The sequence below is a fragment of the Fringilla coelebs genome (genome assembly GCF_963513975.1).
Source record: "Fringilla coelebs genome assembly, chromosome: 8".
Lineage (NCBI taxonomy): Eukaryota > Metazoa > Chordata > Aves > Passeriformes > Fringillidae > Fringilla > Fringilla coelebs.
Window position 1 is genome coordinate 30,426,153 of NC_140066.1, and position 18,358 is coordinate 30,444,510.

The 18,358-nt window shown below is 38.3% G+C and overlaps 1 protein-coding gene across 1 annotated transcript; it reads left to right on the forward strand.

Annotated features, from left to right (window-relative positions):
* Positions 1-39: 39 nt before the first annotated feature.
* On the forward strand, positions 40-17,553 carry ENO4 (enolase 4; the record flags this gene model as incomplete). The annotated part of the gene is made up of 14 exons (XM_084210379.1): positions 40-174; positions 1,405-1,533; positions 2,745-2,935; positions 3,760-3,908; positions 5,524-5,690; positions 5,895-6,026; positions 7,430-7,495; positions 8,173-8,220; positions 10,039-10,203; positions 11,395-11,520; positions 13,722-13,917; positions 14,841-14,908; positions 15,447-15,564; positions 17,465-17,553. 14 exons carry the CDS (start codon positions 40-42, stop codon positions 17,551-17,553), a joined length of 1,779 nt encoding a protein of 592 aa, XP_084066505.1.
* Positions 17,554-18,358: the final 805 nt, after the last annotated feature.

Sequence of the window (18,358 nt, forward strand, 5' to 3'; positions counted from 1 at the left end):
TCCCTGGCTCCGTTGCCCGGCAGCGGCCGCGGCCCCGCGATGGAGGCGGGCGAGCGGCGGCGGCTGCGGCGGGAGGCGGCTGAGTATTACCAAGGGCAGCGGGTGCCGGAGCGGATGGAGGACGCGCTGAACGCCCTGTTCCCGCTGCGCCCCGAGGATCTCTACGGGGAGCTGGTAGCGCGGGGCGGGGAAGCAGCAGGGCGGGAGCGGAGCGGCCTCTCCGGGCCCCGCGGAGGGACCGTGTGGGTGCCCGCCGTGCCCGGCCTTCGCCGTGCCCGTGCTCTTGCCTTGCCTTTGCCGTGCCCGGCCTCTGCCCGGGACCCCTCCCGGCCCTTGCCCTCAGCCAGGGCGTGCAGCGAGGAGCTCGGCCTGTCTGTGGTGGCAGTTCAGTGGTTTGTGCCCTGGCCCGGGCAAGGATTGCTGTGGTTCTGTGTTTGTGGCGAGTGGCAGCTGGTTGCTGTGCATGTCCGCAGCAGCCGGGCTTCTTGGCCTCTGCTGCTTGCTTGTCTCGACACAAAAAAGTATTCCACAGATGGACTAGTGTTTGTCCCTAACAAAACTGCTGCTCAGCAGGGATGACTCCCTGGTCAGCAGCGACAAGAGGCTGGGTGCTGTTCACACTGCAGCTGCTCGTGAAAGGCAAATGGGCCCCCATGGAAGGGTCAAGAATCAGACCAATTTTATCTGTTCCTGCTCGGCAAAATACTGCTGAGAGTAGTCATAATGAAACTTCAATTAGTGGCAATAATGGAATTGCTGATACTAGAATAGTGAGTGGCTCTCAAAAAAAAAAAAAAAAGATTTCTAGTATGGTCTTTGATGGGAGAGTGGCTGTGGGATGGAAATATTTCATTCCATCTTACACTGTTTCCCACCTCCAAGTGTTTTGCCATCATCAGTGGAAGGGACTGGAACACCTTTCCTTGCTTTGCTTGGTAGTTGGCTTGTTCCTCTTCTTTGTAGCCCTAAGTGTTTAGTACTTTCCCCACGTGATAACCCATGGTTTGGTGCCTCTCCAATACTGGATTAAATAATGAAGCTAATAAGGAAGTATGTAGAAACCTCAGGTGAAAATACAATCTTTTTTTCTAAACCAACATTAGTGTTTATTAACTATGAACACAGACCCAAATGTATTGAGTTATGATAGTTCATCAGGCCCAGTAAAGACCATGTTGGAAGAAGAATGAGGACTCTGCCTACCAGAAGTCATAATTTCCACTTTCTCAAAGGGCTCAAAGCTTGCTGGAACATACAAATCATGGAATAATAGAATATGCTGGGTTGGAAGAGACCTGTAGTGGATTTGTTTAGTGGTGGATTTGATTTTAAGGTATTTAATGGAATACAAGCCTCTTTGCCTGGAAATGGACTTTTAATTGAGTTCTTTCTCTTCCATTTAAGGCTAACTACTTTTCTAAATTTTCAAAAGCTCCAGTAATATGCAAATTAGTTGGAAGAAAAGTTCTTGATGGAGTTGGTGAGCCAACATTAGAAGTGGAAATTTACTGTACAGTTAAAAACTATGAGAAGGTATGAGCTGCTTCTTCTTGTTTTATTTATTTTACTACGACAATATCTGAGAGAGGTACTATTCTTCTCACATCCCAAGCAACATTTTATTTTCCATCTTTATGACAAGACATAAATCCCAGTTGAGTGTTGTAACTTGGAAAAAATGGTGTAATGAAAATTTAGACAGTGGCAGCAGCTATGAAAGCTTTATTTTTCAGAAATTATACAATATTTTGTGAGTGGGACCTGATAATGTATCTCTGTATATTATTTTTTTTTTAATCTTAATGATCATGGAGGTTTTCCTTACACCCCATACTAACCTTATATGTTCACTTTCATTTCACCTTTTTCTTTAATTTTCAGATCTTTATATTTCTCTTTGTGGGGCACTTTCAGAAAAATACAGTACAGCTGAAAAACAGTATAGATAAAGGCACTTCTTTTACATTGAGCTAATAGGCTGATGTGGGTGACAGTAAAGTCAAACATACCCATTTAGCACCTGCAGTGCAGAATTGATGGCTCATCTCTTCCCCAACCTGAAATATTCAAACTTCATCTTTGCTGCTCTAGCTATTGTGGAGTAATTATTTCTACTTTCCCTCAGTTGAACTCTGGTTCACTTAATTCTTGAATTACATGTAACCTCATAGATATTCACAGGATATAAAGTTAATACTGTTAATGCAGGCAACTGTGGGAAATCTGTAAATTATGTCTTCCTTTAAGTGAATTTTCTTAATATCATTTGTTGTTCATCAGTACAGAAAGATAGGTTGGAATTATCTAAGTAAGACAAAAGTAATTGATCATGAGGGATGGCATTAAGCATGAATGCTGATGAATCATGGTACAACAGGCTACCAAGAGCTGCAATAAAAAGGTGTTCTAATGACTGTGTGGTCCTTAAAATAACTCCATTCTATTCTGATAGCATAAGGCAGATCTGTCAGAGGGGTTTTGCCTATGTAGTTATAATTTTAGGTCAAAAAGCTTGAATAATGTCTGCAATTACCAAAGTATAAGAGCCTAAAAAGAAGGTGCTGGATGAGAAAAGACAAGTGGAGCAAATAGATTTGGAGATATGTACTTGTAGAGTTGGTAAGCACATACCTCTTAGTCTTTCAAATGACATTTCCAAGTTAGAAATGAAATAGTGTTTTAACCCTTTTACATTGTTTTGTTGGGGGGTTTTTTGTTGTTGTTGTTTGTTTGTTTTTTTCTAGAGGATTTGTTCCATTGTAATGGCTACTCATTCTCAAATACCTGAAAATGCTTTACCTGAAACAATTGAAGCTGATGAGGATGAAAGAAATGAGTCTGTTCTTACTGCTGTGGAATGGGTCAGTGACTCACTGAACACAATGTTAAGGGACTTGGACCCTACTGACCAGTGTCAAGCTGATAAGATGCTTGGGTAGGTCTTGCATAGTATGAAAATTACTGCATTTGAATATTTGAAATAGTCACCATTAATTTATATTATAATGAAAGACATGTAGAATATTCAATGTTTTCTAATTTTTAAAAAAATATTTTTAGGATATAATGTCTGTCTCAGAGCCATTTCACTACATTATTGCCTGCTTTTCATAATTATGATGTAAAAAACATGCTGTTTTAGGCTGAACACTGAACACAGGCTGTAGCAAGCAGACCTAATTGCCTTCCACGTGGACTAGATTTAGAAAAACCTTGATAAAGGGAATAAGGACTCAGTTGGAAAGTGAGTCTAAATAAGATTGTAATGCATTGTTTACACTACTTTATGTATCTCACATACTCAGTGTGCCTGAATTGGCTTTCTGTGACCCATGGGTGAAGATTTCACTTCATGCATGTAATTGAAATTCATTTCACCTACTGTCTTAACCTCAGCCAAGCTGATGGATGTCATGAAATCATGACAGGATCTGTTCCTACCCATGCAAAGGAGATAAATCCTTCATGCTCAGACTGTCTGCTCAGAGCTGACTTTCAAACCAGAGTCATTTGCAAAGCTTCTACTAAGGTTTGCAATCCTTGTGGTCCTTTTTTGTTTAATCAGTGCTGCAGATGACTACCAAAAAAGAATGATATAATAAATTTTTGGACTTCTCCAGCTTCACGCAGATTCTTTGGCAGTAGCTCAAATACAAGCATTTTACCTCCTAGCATGTTCTTTACCCTGCATCACATCTGTCTACATGTTACATGACTAACAAAATTTTGACCCAGTAATTTTTATGCATCCTCCCTCAGTGAATACTTTGCAAACAAGGTAGAAGAAAAAATTGAAATTGAAAAGCAAGAAAAAGAAAAGAAAGAGGAAGAAGAAGCAGCAAAAGTCATTTCCCCTGCTTCATACCGTTCAGCCGCAACACCTAAGCAAAAAAAGGGACGAAAACCAGGTTTTACTTTATTTAATTTTAATATTTTCTGCAATACAGATATTGAAAAAGATCCTAAAAGACACCCTGTCTCATGTTCAAAGGGTTTGGTTACTCTCTCCTGACCTTTTTGATCACAGCAGTTTCTGCAGTAAAATGAGGGAGGGGAAAATACAGTTTCCTCATCATTCACAGGCTTTGGTTGAACAGTTTCTGCCTTTGTTTTACAGTTGGTTTAGACAGGAGGTTATTATTCTTCAGAGTGAGGAATAAGAATGGAGGAGGATGCAAATGAAGAATGAAAATGAAAATGATAAGGAAAGAAAAGGAAATCACAGAACTGAGTAGTAAAAAGGAAATAGAATTAAGATAGAAGCTGAAAACAATTGAAAGAGGAAGGAAAGTTTCCTTCTAACACTGAGAAAATGAGGAAATACAGAGAAAAGCAAAAGAGAATGAAAGAAGAGGATGAGATGGGAGTAAGGGGTAGTATAGAGTAAAAGGAAGTAAGCAACATCCTACTAGAGGAAAAAGGAAAAAATTGTTTGAGACTAGAAAAACAAGGTAAGGATACACAGCCAAAACCAAACAGCCCAAATTAAAAAACACCATATGTTATCACCATCCATGCATTAAATTCAGACAAAAAAGGGTTGTTGTCATTTGTTGGAAGGACAGAAAATTTTGGCAAATTATTATTTATTATCAGTTTAGTTGCAACTAGCATATACTGTCAGTAAAATACCTCCCACTTCATATGTTGGATTTGTGCACAGTAAGTTCACCTTTCACCTGATATTTAACTTCTGCAGTAGTCAGGTCCATCCAGATATCATTGTGGTGTATTTGATACTTGAGTCAAGCTTCTGCTGATACATCTATTATGTGTTTTCACTAATTGTGGCATTGACTGCAGTATTATTGTTAGACTCAGTGCCATTTGGAGCCAATATCAAGCAGTCCCCAATGCAATGATTCTTGGGAATCAGATCACTTATTGCAGCTTCAGCAGGTGCTCCCTCTAAATGTTCATGTAAGCAGTGTAGGCAAATAAATATGGTAGTGGGAACTGCTTGGTCTAAAGCATTTTGGATGAAGTTATTGTATCTGAAAGGGAAATAAATTTTTATGAAAATTTAATGTGTAATATTTAAAAGACCTTTTTTCTCTTTGGGAATTCCAATTGTAATAGGCCTGAATTTTTTCTCACAGTCATTACTGGATTAAGTCAGGTGTTTGTACTCCTAGTCAGGTTGTAATGTAATCTGCCATTTTTTATGCAAAATCCAAGCATTTAAGGAGCACAATAAAGAAGCTTGAAAACATGCTTTTGAAAGGAACCTGAAAAATGATATAATATTGTTGGAGTCAAACACAGATAAATAAAAATACGTATTTCAAAAGAAACAGACCTGAAATGCATTTGAAACCAGAGTGAAGACAGGTACTCTTCTTACTTACAAGGTCATTCCATATAAAACAGCTGACAAAATTAAGTTTAAAAAAATAAATTATTGGTTTTTAGTGCATTGAGTACACACTGAAATGACAATACCATATTTACTCACATAACTCTGATCCACAAGCATATATTTAGAACCAAGAAAATGTTTAGCTACTACTCTCTGTGTTATAGGAAAGAAGGTGTCAATGGAAGGGAGTTCCATCCCACCTGCAGAGCCTGCTGAGCCAGTGCTGTGTGGCAGCTTGGCCATTGGGGGAGCATCACTTGCCATAGCAAAGGCTGGGGCCACCGTCAGCCGTGTCCCATTGTACTTACATACTGCACTGCTGAAACACAAGGTACATCTGGCTTTGGTCATTTGGTTTATTTCGTCCCAGTTATCATAATTATTGCAGCCAGTTGTGACAGTGTTATTAAATTTGCCTCATAGAATACACCCTTAACACCATTGCCCCTGTTTGAACCCTGTACCATAACTAAAATATATAAGAAATTATTCTGATGTTCACGTTTTTATTTTCACCTGGCACTCCCAATGACAGGAATCACCTAAAGAAATGACACTACCACTCCCAATGATTACTGCGTTGAACTGTGAAAAAAATTCACCTACAAAACTGAAATTAGTCAAAGAAGTTATGCTTATACCATCCGTTGAGTTATCACTCCAGCAGGTACTGTTTCCTTTTTTTAAATAAATGTATTCCAAAGGCATCATACTAACTACATATATACATAAATATATAGGTCTTTTGAATATAGTCCTTACAAACTATATTTTTCAGTTGTTGTTAGCTTAGAAGGCCAAAGTTTTAACAGATGTTAGTGCAGAAGTTTAACGCTAATAACATTAGCAAAAATGTAAATTAAGTAAAAAGATGATTTAAAAGAAGAACCATGAAGATTTAAGTTAAAAATGGATGTTTGTATAAAGGAAAAATCAGTGCATTGAAGAAGATGTCAAGGAATTGTGTTACACAATAATAAATTTTGCAGCAATAGATTATAAATATTGCCAGTTGTTTGATATAGCATACAAAACAACCCATAACAATTTCACAGGAAAGCATGAAATATTTGGGAATAAGTTGCTTTAAAATGAAATTGTGACACTAGAAGGGAATGCAAAGAGCAAGAAGGATGGATGAGACAGATGGAATCAGCCCTCTCCCTTTTTGTTTAGCCATGTGTTGCATTAAAGAATGTATCTGCACAAGATGCCTCCATTAGGGCTCTGATTTCTACTTTGTGTGCTGCTGACCTGAACAAATAGCTGAGCTCGATTCTCTTTCTTTTTGCTTTTCCTTTAACTTTCCTGGTTTGTCGCCCAGAGCTGTTAACAAGGTCCCTAATTCTGCCCCATTCAAAGCCAGGATGCCTCCCAGTGCCCATGGGAGAGGAGGAAGGTGTTTGCTGCAGTGCAGAACTCGAAGCTGTTTGTCTTGTGTTGTTGCCAGCTGTGACTGACTTCTGCCCCCTTCAGTATTCCTTTACTGGCACAGTTTGAGAAAATCTGAAATGTCCTTTATGAAGTTCACATCCAACATTTACTAGCTCAGCTGAAAAGGAAAAAGAGCCTTGCATTAAAAGCAATGAATTCATTTAATTGGAGTGTTCCCCAATGTTTAAAATCAAGACAGTGATTTTTTTTTCCTGTTACTTGGGAGTATTCTGAAGGTAAATGCACTCAGTCTTGTCAGAGTTTAGGAAGTCTTAGGCAGAGTTACAGATGGGAACAGGGATTATCACCTTCCCACTTCTCAGACATAAATGCAGACCCAGATATTTTTTACTTGTTAGATATCTGAAGGGCTGCTTTTGGGGAGGAGAGTGCTTTCCTTGACATCCCATAATCAAATATTCCTGCTTATTCCACTGCTGCTAACCCTTTATCATTGGACATAACTGCATTTTGTGGATGGAGAGATTGTATTAAGGAGTCTGTAATGGTTTTAGCTTTTTTGAAGACTTTATATTAAAATTTGCATTTAGAATGACTGTTGTCTCTCTTCTGATTTCAGCTGCTAAAATGAGTTAATGTAACTTTCTTTTGAAGATTACTGTTATTTAATTTCAGGGCGTAGAAAGAGTTCAGGAAATTCAGAAAGAAATTATCAGAAAGATGGAGTCTCCAGGCAAAACGGTACAATAAAAAATGTGTTCTTACAGTGAGATCTACTTCATTTGATCTTTTACTACCCTTATCCTTTTAAACATCCTCATGGAACACTTGGCCTGTTACAGGCCTATGACACAGAATAGAGGGTGTGTTTCTCTGACAGATGAATAAAACATTGGCCATTTGGTGATACTAAAGCAGAAAATTTAGAACAAATCATTGTCCTAAGCATAAGGCTTTCTGTTTGCCTTCAGAAATATACTGGGAGGGAGTGAATGGTATAGGAGGGCATATACAATATATATTCTGACCTTGCCACACCTCTCACACAGAACATATTTTATTCCAGGTACTATTACTGTAGCAGTAAATCTGTCTCAGTGTGTGCATGCGCTTTTTGGAAAGCAATGTTGTTGTGTTTCTCCAAGTACAGAGTCTAGGTTCTCATTTTTGAGATCCCCTTTATTTTTGATGGACTGGGTAAGAATGTCTTGAAAAACAAATGGTGGTTGGACAGATGTCCACCTAAAATAAACATTTTAAATTACTAACTACCACAAAATAAAACTATTAAACTATTTAAGAAAGCTATTTCCTAACTGAAATATTTGGTCTCTTTTGACCAAAATTCAGTCAATCTAATATTTTCTTTTCTCTTTTCTTCCATGGAATTGATTTCTATCTTCTTTCACTCCCAACAGCCTAGTTCACGAGCAGACAGTAGGAGAGGAAGAGGACTAAAAGCTCAGGTAAGAAAAGAGATTTTATCTCTAAGCCTTCAACAAGGTATTAACAGCAGCAGTGAACTTACAGTGTTCTTAAGAAAGGAAGCATTAATCTACTTCACCATTTTGGAAAGGTCAAGGCAAGACTTAAATATTCCAAATGCTCATATTTTACATAATAATTTAAATTCTTCTGACTATACCTTCCCTTTGGGGGCAGCAGAGGAAACAGAGACATTTCTGGGATCTGATAATTTTTCTCAGATAGAAATCCTGGTAATTTATCCAAATGAGCATTTTGCAGGCCTGTAGCACCAGCAGAGAACTTTTGATTGTGTAGACCGTAAAACTGTTACCTGTAAGATTTATGGATTGTGCTGTTTCCCAACCCTGGGAGCATAACTCCCCTCTTTATCCTGCTGCATTCAGTGCCCAGGTCCAGTCTGAGGTTGTAGATAACATCCTCTGAGCCTTTGGCAGATACAAACCAGTAGCTAAAGGGCAGCACTCACAATATTCCACAGGACATTATTTTGCATGCCTCAAATGATCTTTTTTATCCCTTCAAAACTGGTAGTTTGTTGATGAGTTTTCCAGACAGTGGGATGGAAATGCCATGTAGGTGTTGCTCTTCATTCTGAGATGATTTAAATATTATCAGGTGAAAGTCATTACTGTTGTGAATATAAAAAGAAAGGATCAACAAAAGCTTTCCTATTTTATTGTTGCTAAAACAACAAAAAACTCATCATCATGAAGATGCTGGCCAATGTTTTCCTGGTGGGTAGTTTCCATACCAGTACCACAATATGTACTGCAATCAGAAGGTAGAATATTTCTGTAAGATATACACAAGGAAACAATGCATTAGATTCTCTGGAAAAAAAAATCTATTTATTTTAGTAGGAGAAAACTAAAGGAGACAGTAGTGAAATTGAATTTAAAACTGATAAAGGCACCAAGTTAGTTTGAACTTTTTTGTGAGGGAAAAAAAGGAGAGATTTATTTAGGTTAAGGAAGTGAAAACTAGACAAAAAAACTTGGTTTTATACATATAAACAATGCTTTTAACAGAATGTAACAAGGCACAGCATATGGACATCTTGAAAACCACATGAAACTGCAGATTTAACCTCCATCTGAAGTGCAGGAAGACTGCAGCTTTTTTTTTGCTGTCTGTTGCTGCATCTTTATAATCCAGAATTCCCAGACTCAAAAGTTAAAGATCAGTGTTTGGAATACCTACAGAAAAACTGACAACAGAAGGAAATACATGAAATATTTGCTCAATACTTGCAAATGTGGCTGATGTCCAGCAATACTGTCCCTGAAGCAGACCAGTGTGTGCAGCTGGCCTGGAGGTATTTCCCCTCTATGAAATTTGTTCCTTTTAGAAGTCTTGGGAGATTCTTGAGGTTTCTTGAACACTCTCCAGAGTCAATATCAAAGTTGTAATTGAGGATTAATGAGTAAAAGCTATTTAAAATTGTAGAATATGTTTTTGTGGCAAAGAGTTGGTCCATAGCACCAGAGCATTTATGGCAACCCAGTGGTTGTTAAAAGTGCCTTTAATATCATTTTTAAAACCAGTGCTAGCCATACAAGACTTGAGATCTGCATGTGTAGACATATTTCCAAGGACTATTGCTCTCTGCTCATTAGAGCTTGATAATCCTTCTTTCTTTCCTAGACAATTGTCCTTAAAGCCATTAAGGAGATTTGTGAGAACAAATCTATAATTTGATGACTAAATGCAGACTGAAATGACAATGAAAAAAAGCCCATAAATATGTATAATAACTATGTGTGTAAATAAAATTATTCTTCTTGTTTTGCTTTCAGCAATCCTTAAAAAGAATATCACACTTAGGCTGCCTGATAACAGGATATGATAGTCTAGAACAACTGCTGCTCCAAGTGCAAACAGCTTGCAACAATATAGGTCTGGAGCTGGGAACAGACATGTACTTAGCAATAAATTGTGCTGCTCATGAATTAATGGATTATGTAAGTTATTTTTCAATTTCTATTTTCTTGGGCTTTAAATAAATGTATCTGTTAGTTAACATTATTACTATTATGTTGCAGACTCACCTACAAGCTCCTACTCCCTTTTTAAAGGTAGCAATCAAGCAAACAGAATTATCTCTGCATTTATAAATTCTGGCTGAATCTGTTTGTTTTTCCATTATATTAAGCTACATCTCTTGTTTTCTTCAAACTATCCTAACATTTGCTTGTATTTTTACTATGGTATGTTTATATACACATTAGTGCCCATCTCATTGTCCATCAACATTAATGTTTTAATATCAGTTTTTTAATGTTTTTATTTGACAAAATCTTTTTATCTCCTGATAAAGTCTTACAGTTCTTGCCCCTTATTCCATGATCACTCAGGGTTTTTGCTAAGCAGAAAAAGGAACTTCCAATTCCATTTAGTACCTCATGAGCTTTTGTGTGTTGGGTTGTTCTGTAGTGCCAAAGCTTCCATTACCAATATCTTTTGTGAAAGCAGTTGCTCTCCTGGCTTTGATATCTGTGTTCTATACCAGAATGTGCAAAATCTTAACCATTGAATGACCAGTAATTCTGTAACTTTCTCTTGTTGTACTGTCAAAGCCACTAAAGCAGTGGATATCTTGGCACAGTTTTACAGTGTGCCCTTAAAATTCCTCCCAGGCTGCAGTTAGTGCTTCCCAGAATGATGAGACTGGTTTTAAATTAGTCTATTTTTTTTTTTTTAAGGGGAAAGAAGCAGGGAAAGGCACTGTCTTGTTTTTGAGAACTGAGGGTGCACTCCTCACCCCAGCAATATTTTCTTCATGAAAATGAGGAGAGAAAAAATCCCCTTTTATTTTTGGGAGAGAAAAATGAGATTTTTTTTTCGCACGAGATTCAATAAAAATGTCAAATATTGCTAACTTCTTGCTGTAATTGTGTCAAACTGGCAGCATTGCCTAAAAAATGCTGAAATAGATCTCTCTTTCTTTGGCAGTGGCATTGTTCAGAGCCTTTGGTATGAGCCCACTGGAGCCCACAGTGTCACTTTAGGCAGAGTTTTCTGTAAGAATGTGCTGACAACTCAGACACAGGGTGAGGCAGATGAGTGAATGCCCTGCCTTCACAGAGATGGGTACACTCTGCTTTTCAGGGTCCTAATTCCTTATCTTACATGCTTTCTACTTTGCTTTCTAGGGTAAAGGAAGATACGAAATACTCACTGGAACATTCAAAAGTCCTGATGAAATGGTTGCCATGTATGTGGAAATGATTAATAATTTTCCCTTCATAATTGCATTAATAGATCCCTTAAGAAAAGAGGTAAGATACCACAGTGAAGTCCTTTAAAAACTGGTGGTACTGTTCAGTGACATATCACTGACTTTTTCTCATTTTTACAAAACATGTAAAATACAAAGCTTCTGATTTCCAGGTTTTTAAGCACAAAAACATCACTAGAAAATGCATCTAACAATTTATTTTAATATATTTTATTGGCAATATCCAAATTTTTCAGTACTTTTTACATGATTTCTGATGGAAAATCCTGACAAAATACAGTCAGTACACATACCTTAAAGAATTACAAGCATTTGCTTTTTTTTTAGTCTGATTTTTCTTGCTAAACCACTGTTATTGTGATTACATTTTCCTCTTCATGTACACTATTCCAATTATAAGATGAAATTGCAAAATTCAAGTGTATTACAAAAATTGATGTGTAATGCAATATTATATTATGCTGGAGAAGCAAACATTTGAACATTGTTGTATATTCAGCCCAAAAAACACCAGAATGTTATTGCTGCACTTCTTTGTGATGGATATTTATAACCAAAGTCCTGTCACTGGAAGCATTGCTTGGTGAAATTTTTCAGGTGGGAGTAAGACACCTCTATGATCAAAGTTAGAGGAGTTAATTAGTGTGGCCAATCAACTCCAACAAAAAAAGCACAATAATATTAAGCATGTTATCAAGCTATAGATGGATAAAAGAGATTGTATAACTTTAAATATTCACATTTATACATGAGGTTAAAAAAAAGAATAAAAACTTAATTGCTGCAGAACCTACAGTTGTAGACTGAGATTCTGCAGTTGCACAACTTAATACAAAATTTGCTCTTGGTGTCAAATTTCACTTTATCTTCTTAAAAATGCAGGGAGTTCATTTTCATGAACAAAAGATAAAGACTGTGATTGAAGGGAGAAGCAAAGTGACGTTTGTGAATCTGCCCAGTGTCTGGATCAATAATTCTAAAAACGATGAACTGCAAAATCCGTCTGATTTTGTCCTTAACTGGAACTTTAAAAGTTCATTTTTTGAATAACTGTGTTTAGTATTACCTCACTCTGGTTAGCCTTGCCTCCCTGTGTTGTTTCAGTTTGTCTCCCTGAATTACCACGTTCCAAAACACCAGGTCATTCCCCACTCCTGCCAGGGCTGCAAACTTCCTTGAGAATTCTTATGAAGGAAAATATGTGCAAGATGAGAATCAGCAGGAGAATTACAGCACACAGTGAAGGGCACAGAGTACAGAATTAAGGGAAATGCCTCTCCTCCTCCTCCTCCTCCTCTTCCACCCAAATCTCCAAGATTTACCCATGCCCCATCTTTGCCCCTGGTAATTAGATCCTTGAGGATTAGTTCTGGTACCAATTCAATAATTCATTGCCAGACACCAGACCACTTTCTGTTAAAATTTAAACATTTGTTCATGTGTCAAAAACGTCATTTTCTCTTATGCACAGGCTTGAAATCCATACAGGAATGGCACCTGATGTTGATTGCAAATACATAAGTACAAAAAACTAATCCACAGACCAAGAATGGCAGAATTATGAAACAGAGATGTTTTTAATGTGAGAAGTTTGCATTCTGTGGATACAAAGCAAGGAAATTAATTAGTAAAATTCTTCTTTCAAATTCTTTACATACCCTTGTCCTTTATTTAGCCTGGACCATGTAGCATGTGGACAATGCATTAAAGTAAAGAAACAAAGACCCTGAAAAATGGAGCTTTGCTAGAAAAGAGAGCATTGTATTCTTCTGTTCCCTATGGGTCCTGCCATTGAGTCTATGTCTCCTGTTCATTATTTTATGTTCAAACAACTATGACACATCAAATAGTAACACAAAAATGATTAATTTGAATAAAACAATAAAAAAATATTTTATGTTCCATCAAAAAGAAATAAATGTCAGTAGGGAAATCAAAATAGCACACCCCTACACTTAATTTAATTTAAATATTTTAACTATATTTTGTACAAATAGTGTTGATTAATTTCAGATTAAAATTTATGTTTTCTAGCAAAATCTTAAAACCCAAGGAAAATCCAAGTGGTAGGTTTTTCTTAGGCAGGCAGATTTAAAATACAGTATAAAATGTAGTGTGTTTATATGAAGAGCATATTTAGGATTAAACCCGGATTATTATTTAACTTTTACCTCCTCAATTATAGTTTCCATTCAGTTTAGTTTCTTAAACTCCAGTTGTTTGCTCAATTTGTTTGTGCAGGACAGAGAACAGTGGAGTAGCATCTGCCGTGCCCTTGGTTCCAAATGCTTCCTGATTGCTGAAGATGCTGCCACGCAAATTTCCAAACTCAAAACTGACAAAAACATAAACATAGCAATGTGCAGTGGTGTTGTCCTAAAATACATTAACCAAACCACGGTGTCAGACCTCATAGAACTTACTGGAATTCTGGATGGTGAGTAGAGGGGGGAAAGGCTGAAACCAAAGCCTACAAGCCACACCTGTAAATATGACATGTTTGTATTTAATAATTCTAATTTAGAAGGCACTTGTCAGAAGAAACTGAAATTCAAGTTTTGATTCAAAAATCCCTGTCAAAGGGCTTAAAACAGCAGTCAAGGCTTCAACTGTTGGCAGTTAATGCACTGAATGTTTTGAACGTGGGTGCCCTTTGACACTGCAGCTAAGTGTCATGCAGTTAGATATCAGAATTAAAGAAAATAAGAGAGATGTAGTCAGTTCATCTCAATGTTGAATAATTTTAGCATTAATAATTTAAAAATTCAGACACATGCAAACTGTTTAAAGGTGCATTTGGATAGATTATTGACTACGTATTATTGAGCCTTTGTGGTATTAAGAACCTGTGCAGCTTCATATGTAAGATTTCTCTTTGTATCAGATTTCCTTTATTCATTTTTAGACCTAAGGAATAGATGGACAAATTTAATGTAGCTTAGTTTTTTTCTTGTTCCTTAAAAACACCCAGAATTGCTGTATCAAAGTGAGTAAATAGCAACTAAAAGATTCCATTCAGTCAGGATGGTAAATTCTGTTTTGAATAGAAGAAAAATAATTACTATAGTGAGGAACACATTTAAAATAAATAGGACAGCCTGATCAAACAGATCAGTGAGAGGCAGAGACCAGGACAGGATGTTAGATGTTCCCTTATCCATCTGAAAATAAAACAGAATGCTAATGTAGCAAACAGCAAATATAGCAATACAGTTAACATTTTTGTCAGGTGGGGTTTACTCCTGTTTGTATTTAAGCTTGGATAGCCCAAGGGTAAAAAAAGAATGAGAAGTCCAAACAATTTCTGTGTCAGATAATAAAATATACTCTAATGAAGGTGTTCCCTCCTGTTATATATAGGTCAAAGACATATTTCCATATTAGGAAGTCCAGATAGAGAATCTTCAGATGAGAGCCTCGTGGATCTGGTAAGTATTGAAAGCTGTTCAATTGCAGAATTGCAAAAATACTGCTTTTAACATGCACTATTTTTTAAGGAGAAAGCCTTTTTGTGCTTGAGAAAGAAACAACATTTTACAAAATGGGGATTTTCTAGGGGGTTGGGTTTTTTTTCCCACAGAGAATGGTTATTCTTTTGAGTGTAAAGAGAGCACACAGGAAATTTGCCAAAGCAGGGAGTATATTCAAAAGTGTGTATGATCCATTTGCTTGCATTAGTTTATAAAAAACTGTGAGTTACAACATTCCTGCGTAGTAACAACATTTTAAGCAAATATCCTTAACACAACTATATTTAATCTTTTGCAAATAAAATTTCACTTCATATGCCAGCGAAAATTACTGTTTGCATCGGGCAGATCTTTCACGGAGAGGTTTTATTTCCCCGTTTTTCTCAGCGGAGAGACGAGGATTGTTCAATTAGACTGAGGATACCGTGTTTAATTTTTGGGAATGACTTCACTTGGCCGAGTGAGGAGTTTTACCACGGGCCCTCTCTCGTTGCAGGCTGTGGGCCTGGGTGCCAGGTTCCTCAAGTTGGGAGGTCTCTCCCGCGGAGAAAGGGTGGCCAAATACAACCGGCTGCTGGCTATAGAGGAGGAACTGGCCGCGAATGGAGCGCTGCGTACGAGCTTCTTTCTTACTTTGTTTTCAGCCTGCCATGAATACGGGCACAAAGATTGGAGGGAGAATGATTGAAACTGCACCCCAGGAGGGAAGCGGAATCAAAAGGCTATAAATAAGGGCTGACAAAAAAAGCCTAGGATAGCACTTGCCACAATGTATATTGTTGTCCTAATGGATTATCTGTTTACTGAATGTTAAAATAGACCCCTTCTTGAGGAGTAGCCTACATTAAGCTTTTTTTTTCCAGAATTAATTGGTTGGAGCCTTGAAGCCCACGGTGCAAAAGGAACAAAACAAAAAACCGTGCATATAATGTGTCGAAAAGCTGCCAAAATGGAATTTTAGGCCAAATACCCCACCTCCCTCGAGGCCCGAAACATATATTGCTAACAAAACTTCATTTTACAACCCTCTTTTGTATGTTACATTTCCAGCAAAATTTGTTTGGAAAGCTACAATTGCGTGGGTAAGCCTTAAATAAAACCCAAGAAAATCCGAAGTTGACGATGCACATTCAGCCTTAGCCACTTGTATGCATCTGCCTGCCTGTTTCAGGATCTGCATCTTCTTTTTACACTGTACCAAGGCACTGTTAAATGCTTAACAGTTCATTAGAGGCACTTCTCACTTGCTCAGGTATCAATCAAGCCAGAATAAAGACATGCAGTCTAAAGGGGAGGCAGAGAGACAAGGAGAGGAAGAATGGAAGGAAAGGGTTTGCAGGAATTGTATTATGCCTAAGAAAAGGAAACACGAAGCAGAATTAAGTCATTTTACCCTCTTGTTTGTAATAATTTTCAGTGTTCTATACATAGGGTAGCAGCACTTGACATGCACGCTATACAGCAAAGTTTTTAGTTGAATTTTTTTTAAAACTGAAAATATGTTGAGCTTTTTGAAATCTCCCCCTTGCTCATAAATAACCATTGTAAAAAACAGGAACATAGAAATTATTTGTTTTGCTAATGGTTTCACAGAATGCACTTTTCAAAGATAAGATAGGGAATTACAGAACTATGAATTTTAACTGCCTCAGCAGTATTAATATATTGCTTCCTCAAATGGTATACTCTAAGCAAAGGCTCTCGAGTCTGACAAATATTTAGACCTATATCTGATGAAATGAAACAGCAACAATCCCCGACACCGTTAATCACTTGGCAGAAATAAGATCCAGTAGCTGAATCAACAGCAGGGCAGTAGTGGAGCAGGTCTGAGCTGCACACCGAGCTCCTCATTTGCTGGGCTGGGAACAGCCAGGAGAGCCCAGCCAGGGCACTCCAAGTGGCTCATGGCTGCGAGGTGACTCTGGGCCATCAGGAGTCCCCCGAGTGGGTGAGGAGCCGGCTCGGGGCTCAGGAGCATCGAGCCCGGCTCTGCCATTGCCCGGCCCCTGTCCCGGGGCGTTCAGAGCCGGGACCTGCTCCGGCCGGGCACAGCAGCCTCCCCTCCCTGGCACTGCCCCTCCTGCCAGGGACACCGGGCTGCTGCTGAGGGCAGGGGTGGGGAAGGAGTCACAGGGCCGGGAAAAACCAGGGAGCTTTGGTGGCTGAACTGCCAGTTATGGGATCAACACTGGGACAGGGGCTAATGGGCAGAGTCAGCTGGGGGGAACCTGGGGAGAGCACTAGTGCAGGGGGAAAACAGAAGGCAGCAAGGTGGGATGATCAGTGAGGAAAGAAATGCAGTAAATATCCCAGCTCAGGCTGCAGTGCACCATGTCCTGGTCCTGTAGTCTAAGTGTTCTTCCTTTCTAAGGAAGGACCAGACTTCTAAAGGTGTGTCCAGTCTTGTAAGCATCATGTGGCGTTTCCAAAACATCTGTGTGTGCACCAGAGAACAACAAACCCCATTATAGCAAACATGAGCTGGTTTTCTTTTTTTTCCTTCTCTTTCAGGTAAAGGAAGACTTGAATTTGTTGATTTTGCTGAAGAATCACAGCCAAGAAAACTTCCTGATCTGCTTCCTACCCCAAAGCAGGATTAGCTGACTCCACAGCTCTCAGTCAGCCCTGCAGATTCACAGCTGACTGCTCAGCTCCCAGAGAACAGCACCCTAACCTAGGCTGTCAACATTAACTTTGGGATAAATTTCTAAGAAAAAACATTTTACTAGAAATTTACATATTAACTATACCTAAATCCATTTATTTTCGAGCAGTTCAGCCAGATATCTCTAAAAGATTTCAAATACTGGCTTCTCTTTTCCCAGGGACCATTGCCTTCAGCTGAAACCAAATTAAGTGAGCAGTGACTATAGTCTGAAAACACCACAAAATTCTGTGCTGTATTTACAAATTGACAAAACAAATACTGCTGTGTTAAGTCCAAAACTAAATGTTTGTTTTGAGAAAATCAGAATCTCCCTCCATACAAAGAGCAAGCTGTTGACAAACAGTAAAAAAAACCCAAACACAAACAGATGACCACATTTTACAAAAAAAACAAAGGCCCTGAGTGTTATGCTGCTCCATCCTCCCCACCCCCTCAGTGCTGCTCTGAGATCCAGCCTGCAAAGGAGATTTTGCTCCACATGCAGCCCTCAAGACAAGTGCAAACCCCAAATGTTGGGCACAGAGCTGTGACTGGCATCAGTAGGAAGCCTGGTCCAGTTGGCAGCAGTGAATAACAAGTCAATTCCACAAGGTCTGGGAAACTTGTCAGGAGTCTTTTTAATAAGCAACAATGAAAAGTTAAAGAAATAATTTATGTTCTAGGTAACAAAACAGTTTAAGTAAAAGAAATGCTTCTTGAAAAACTTCTGGGTTTTGCATAATTTGAAAATCTGAACA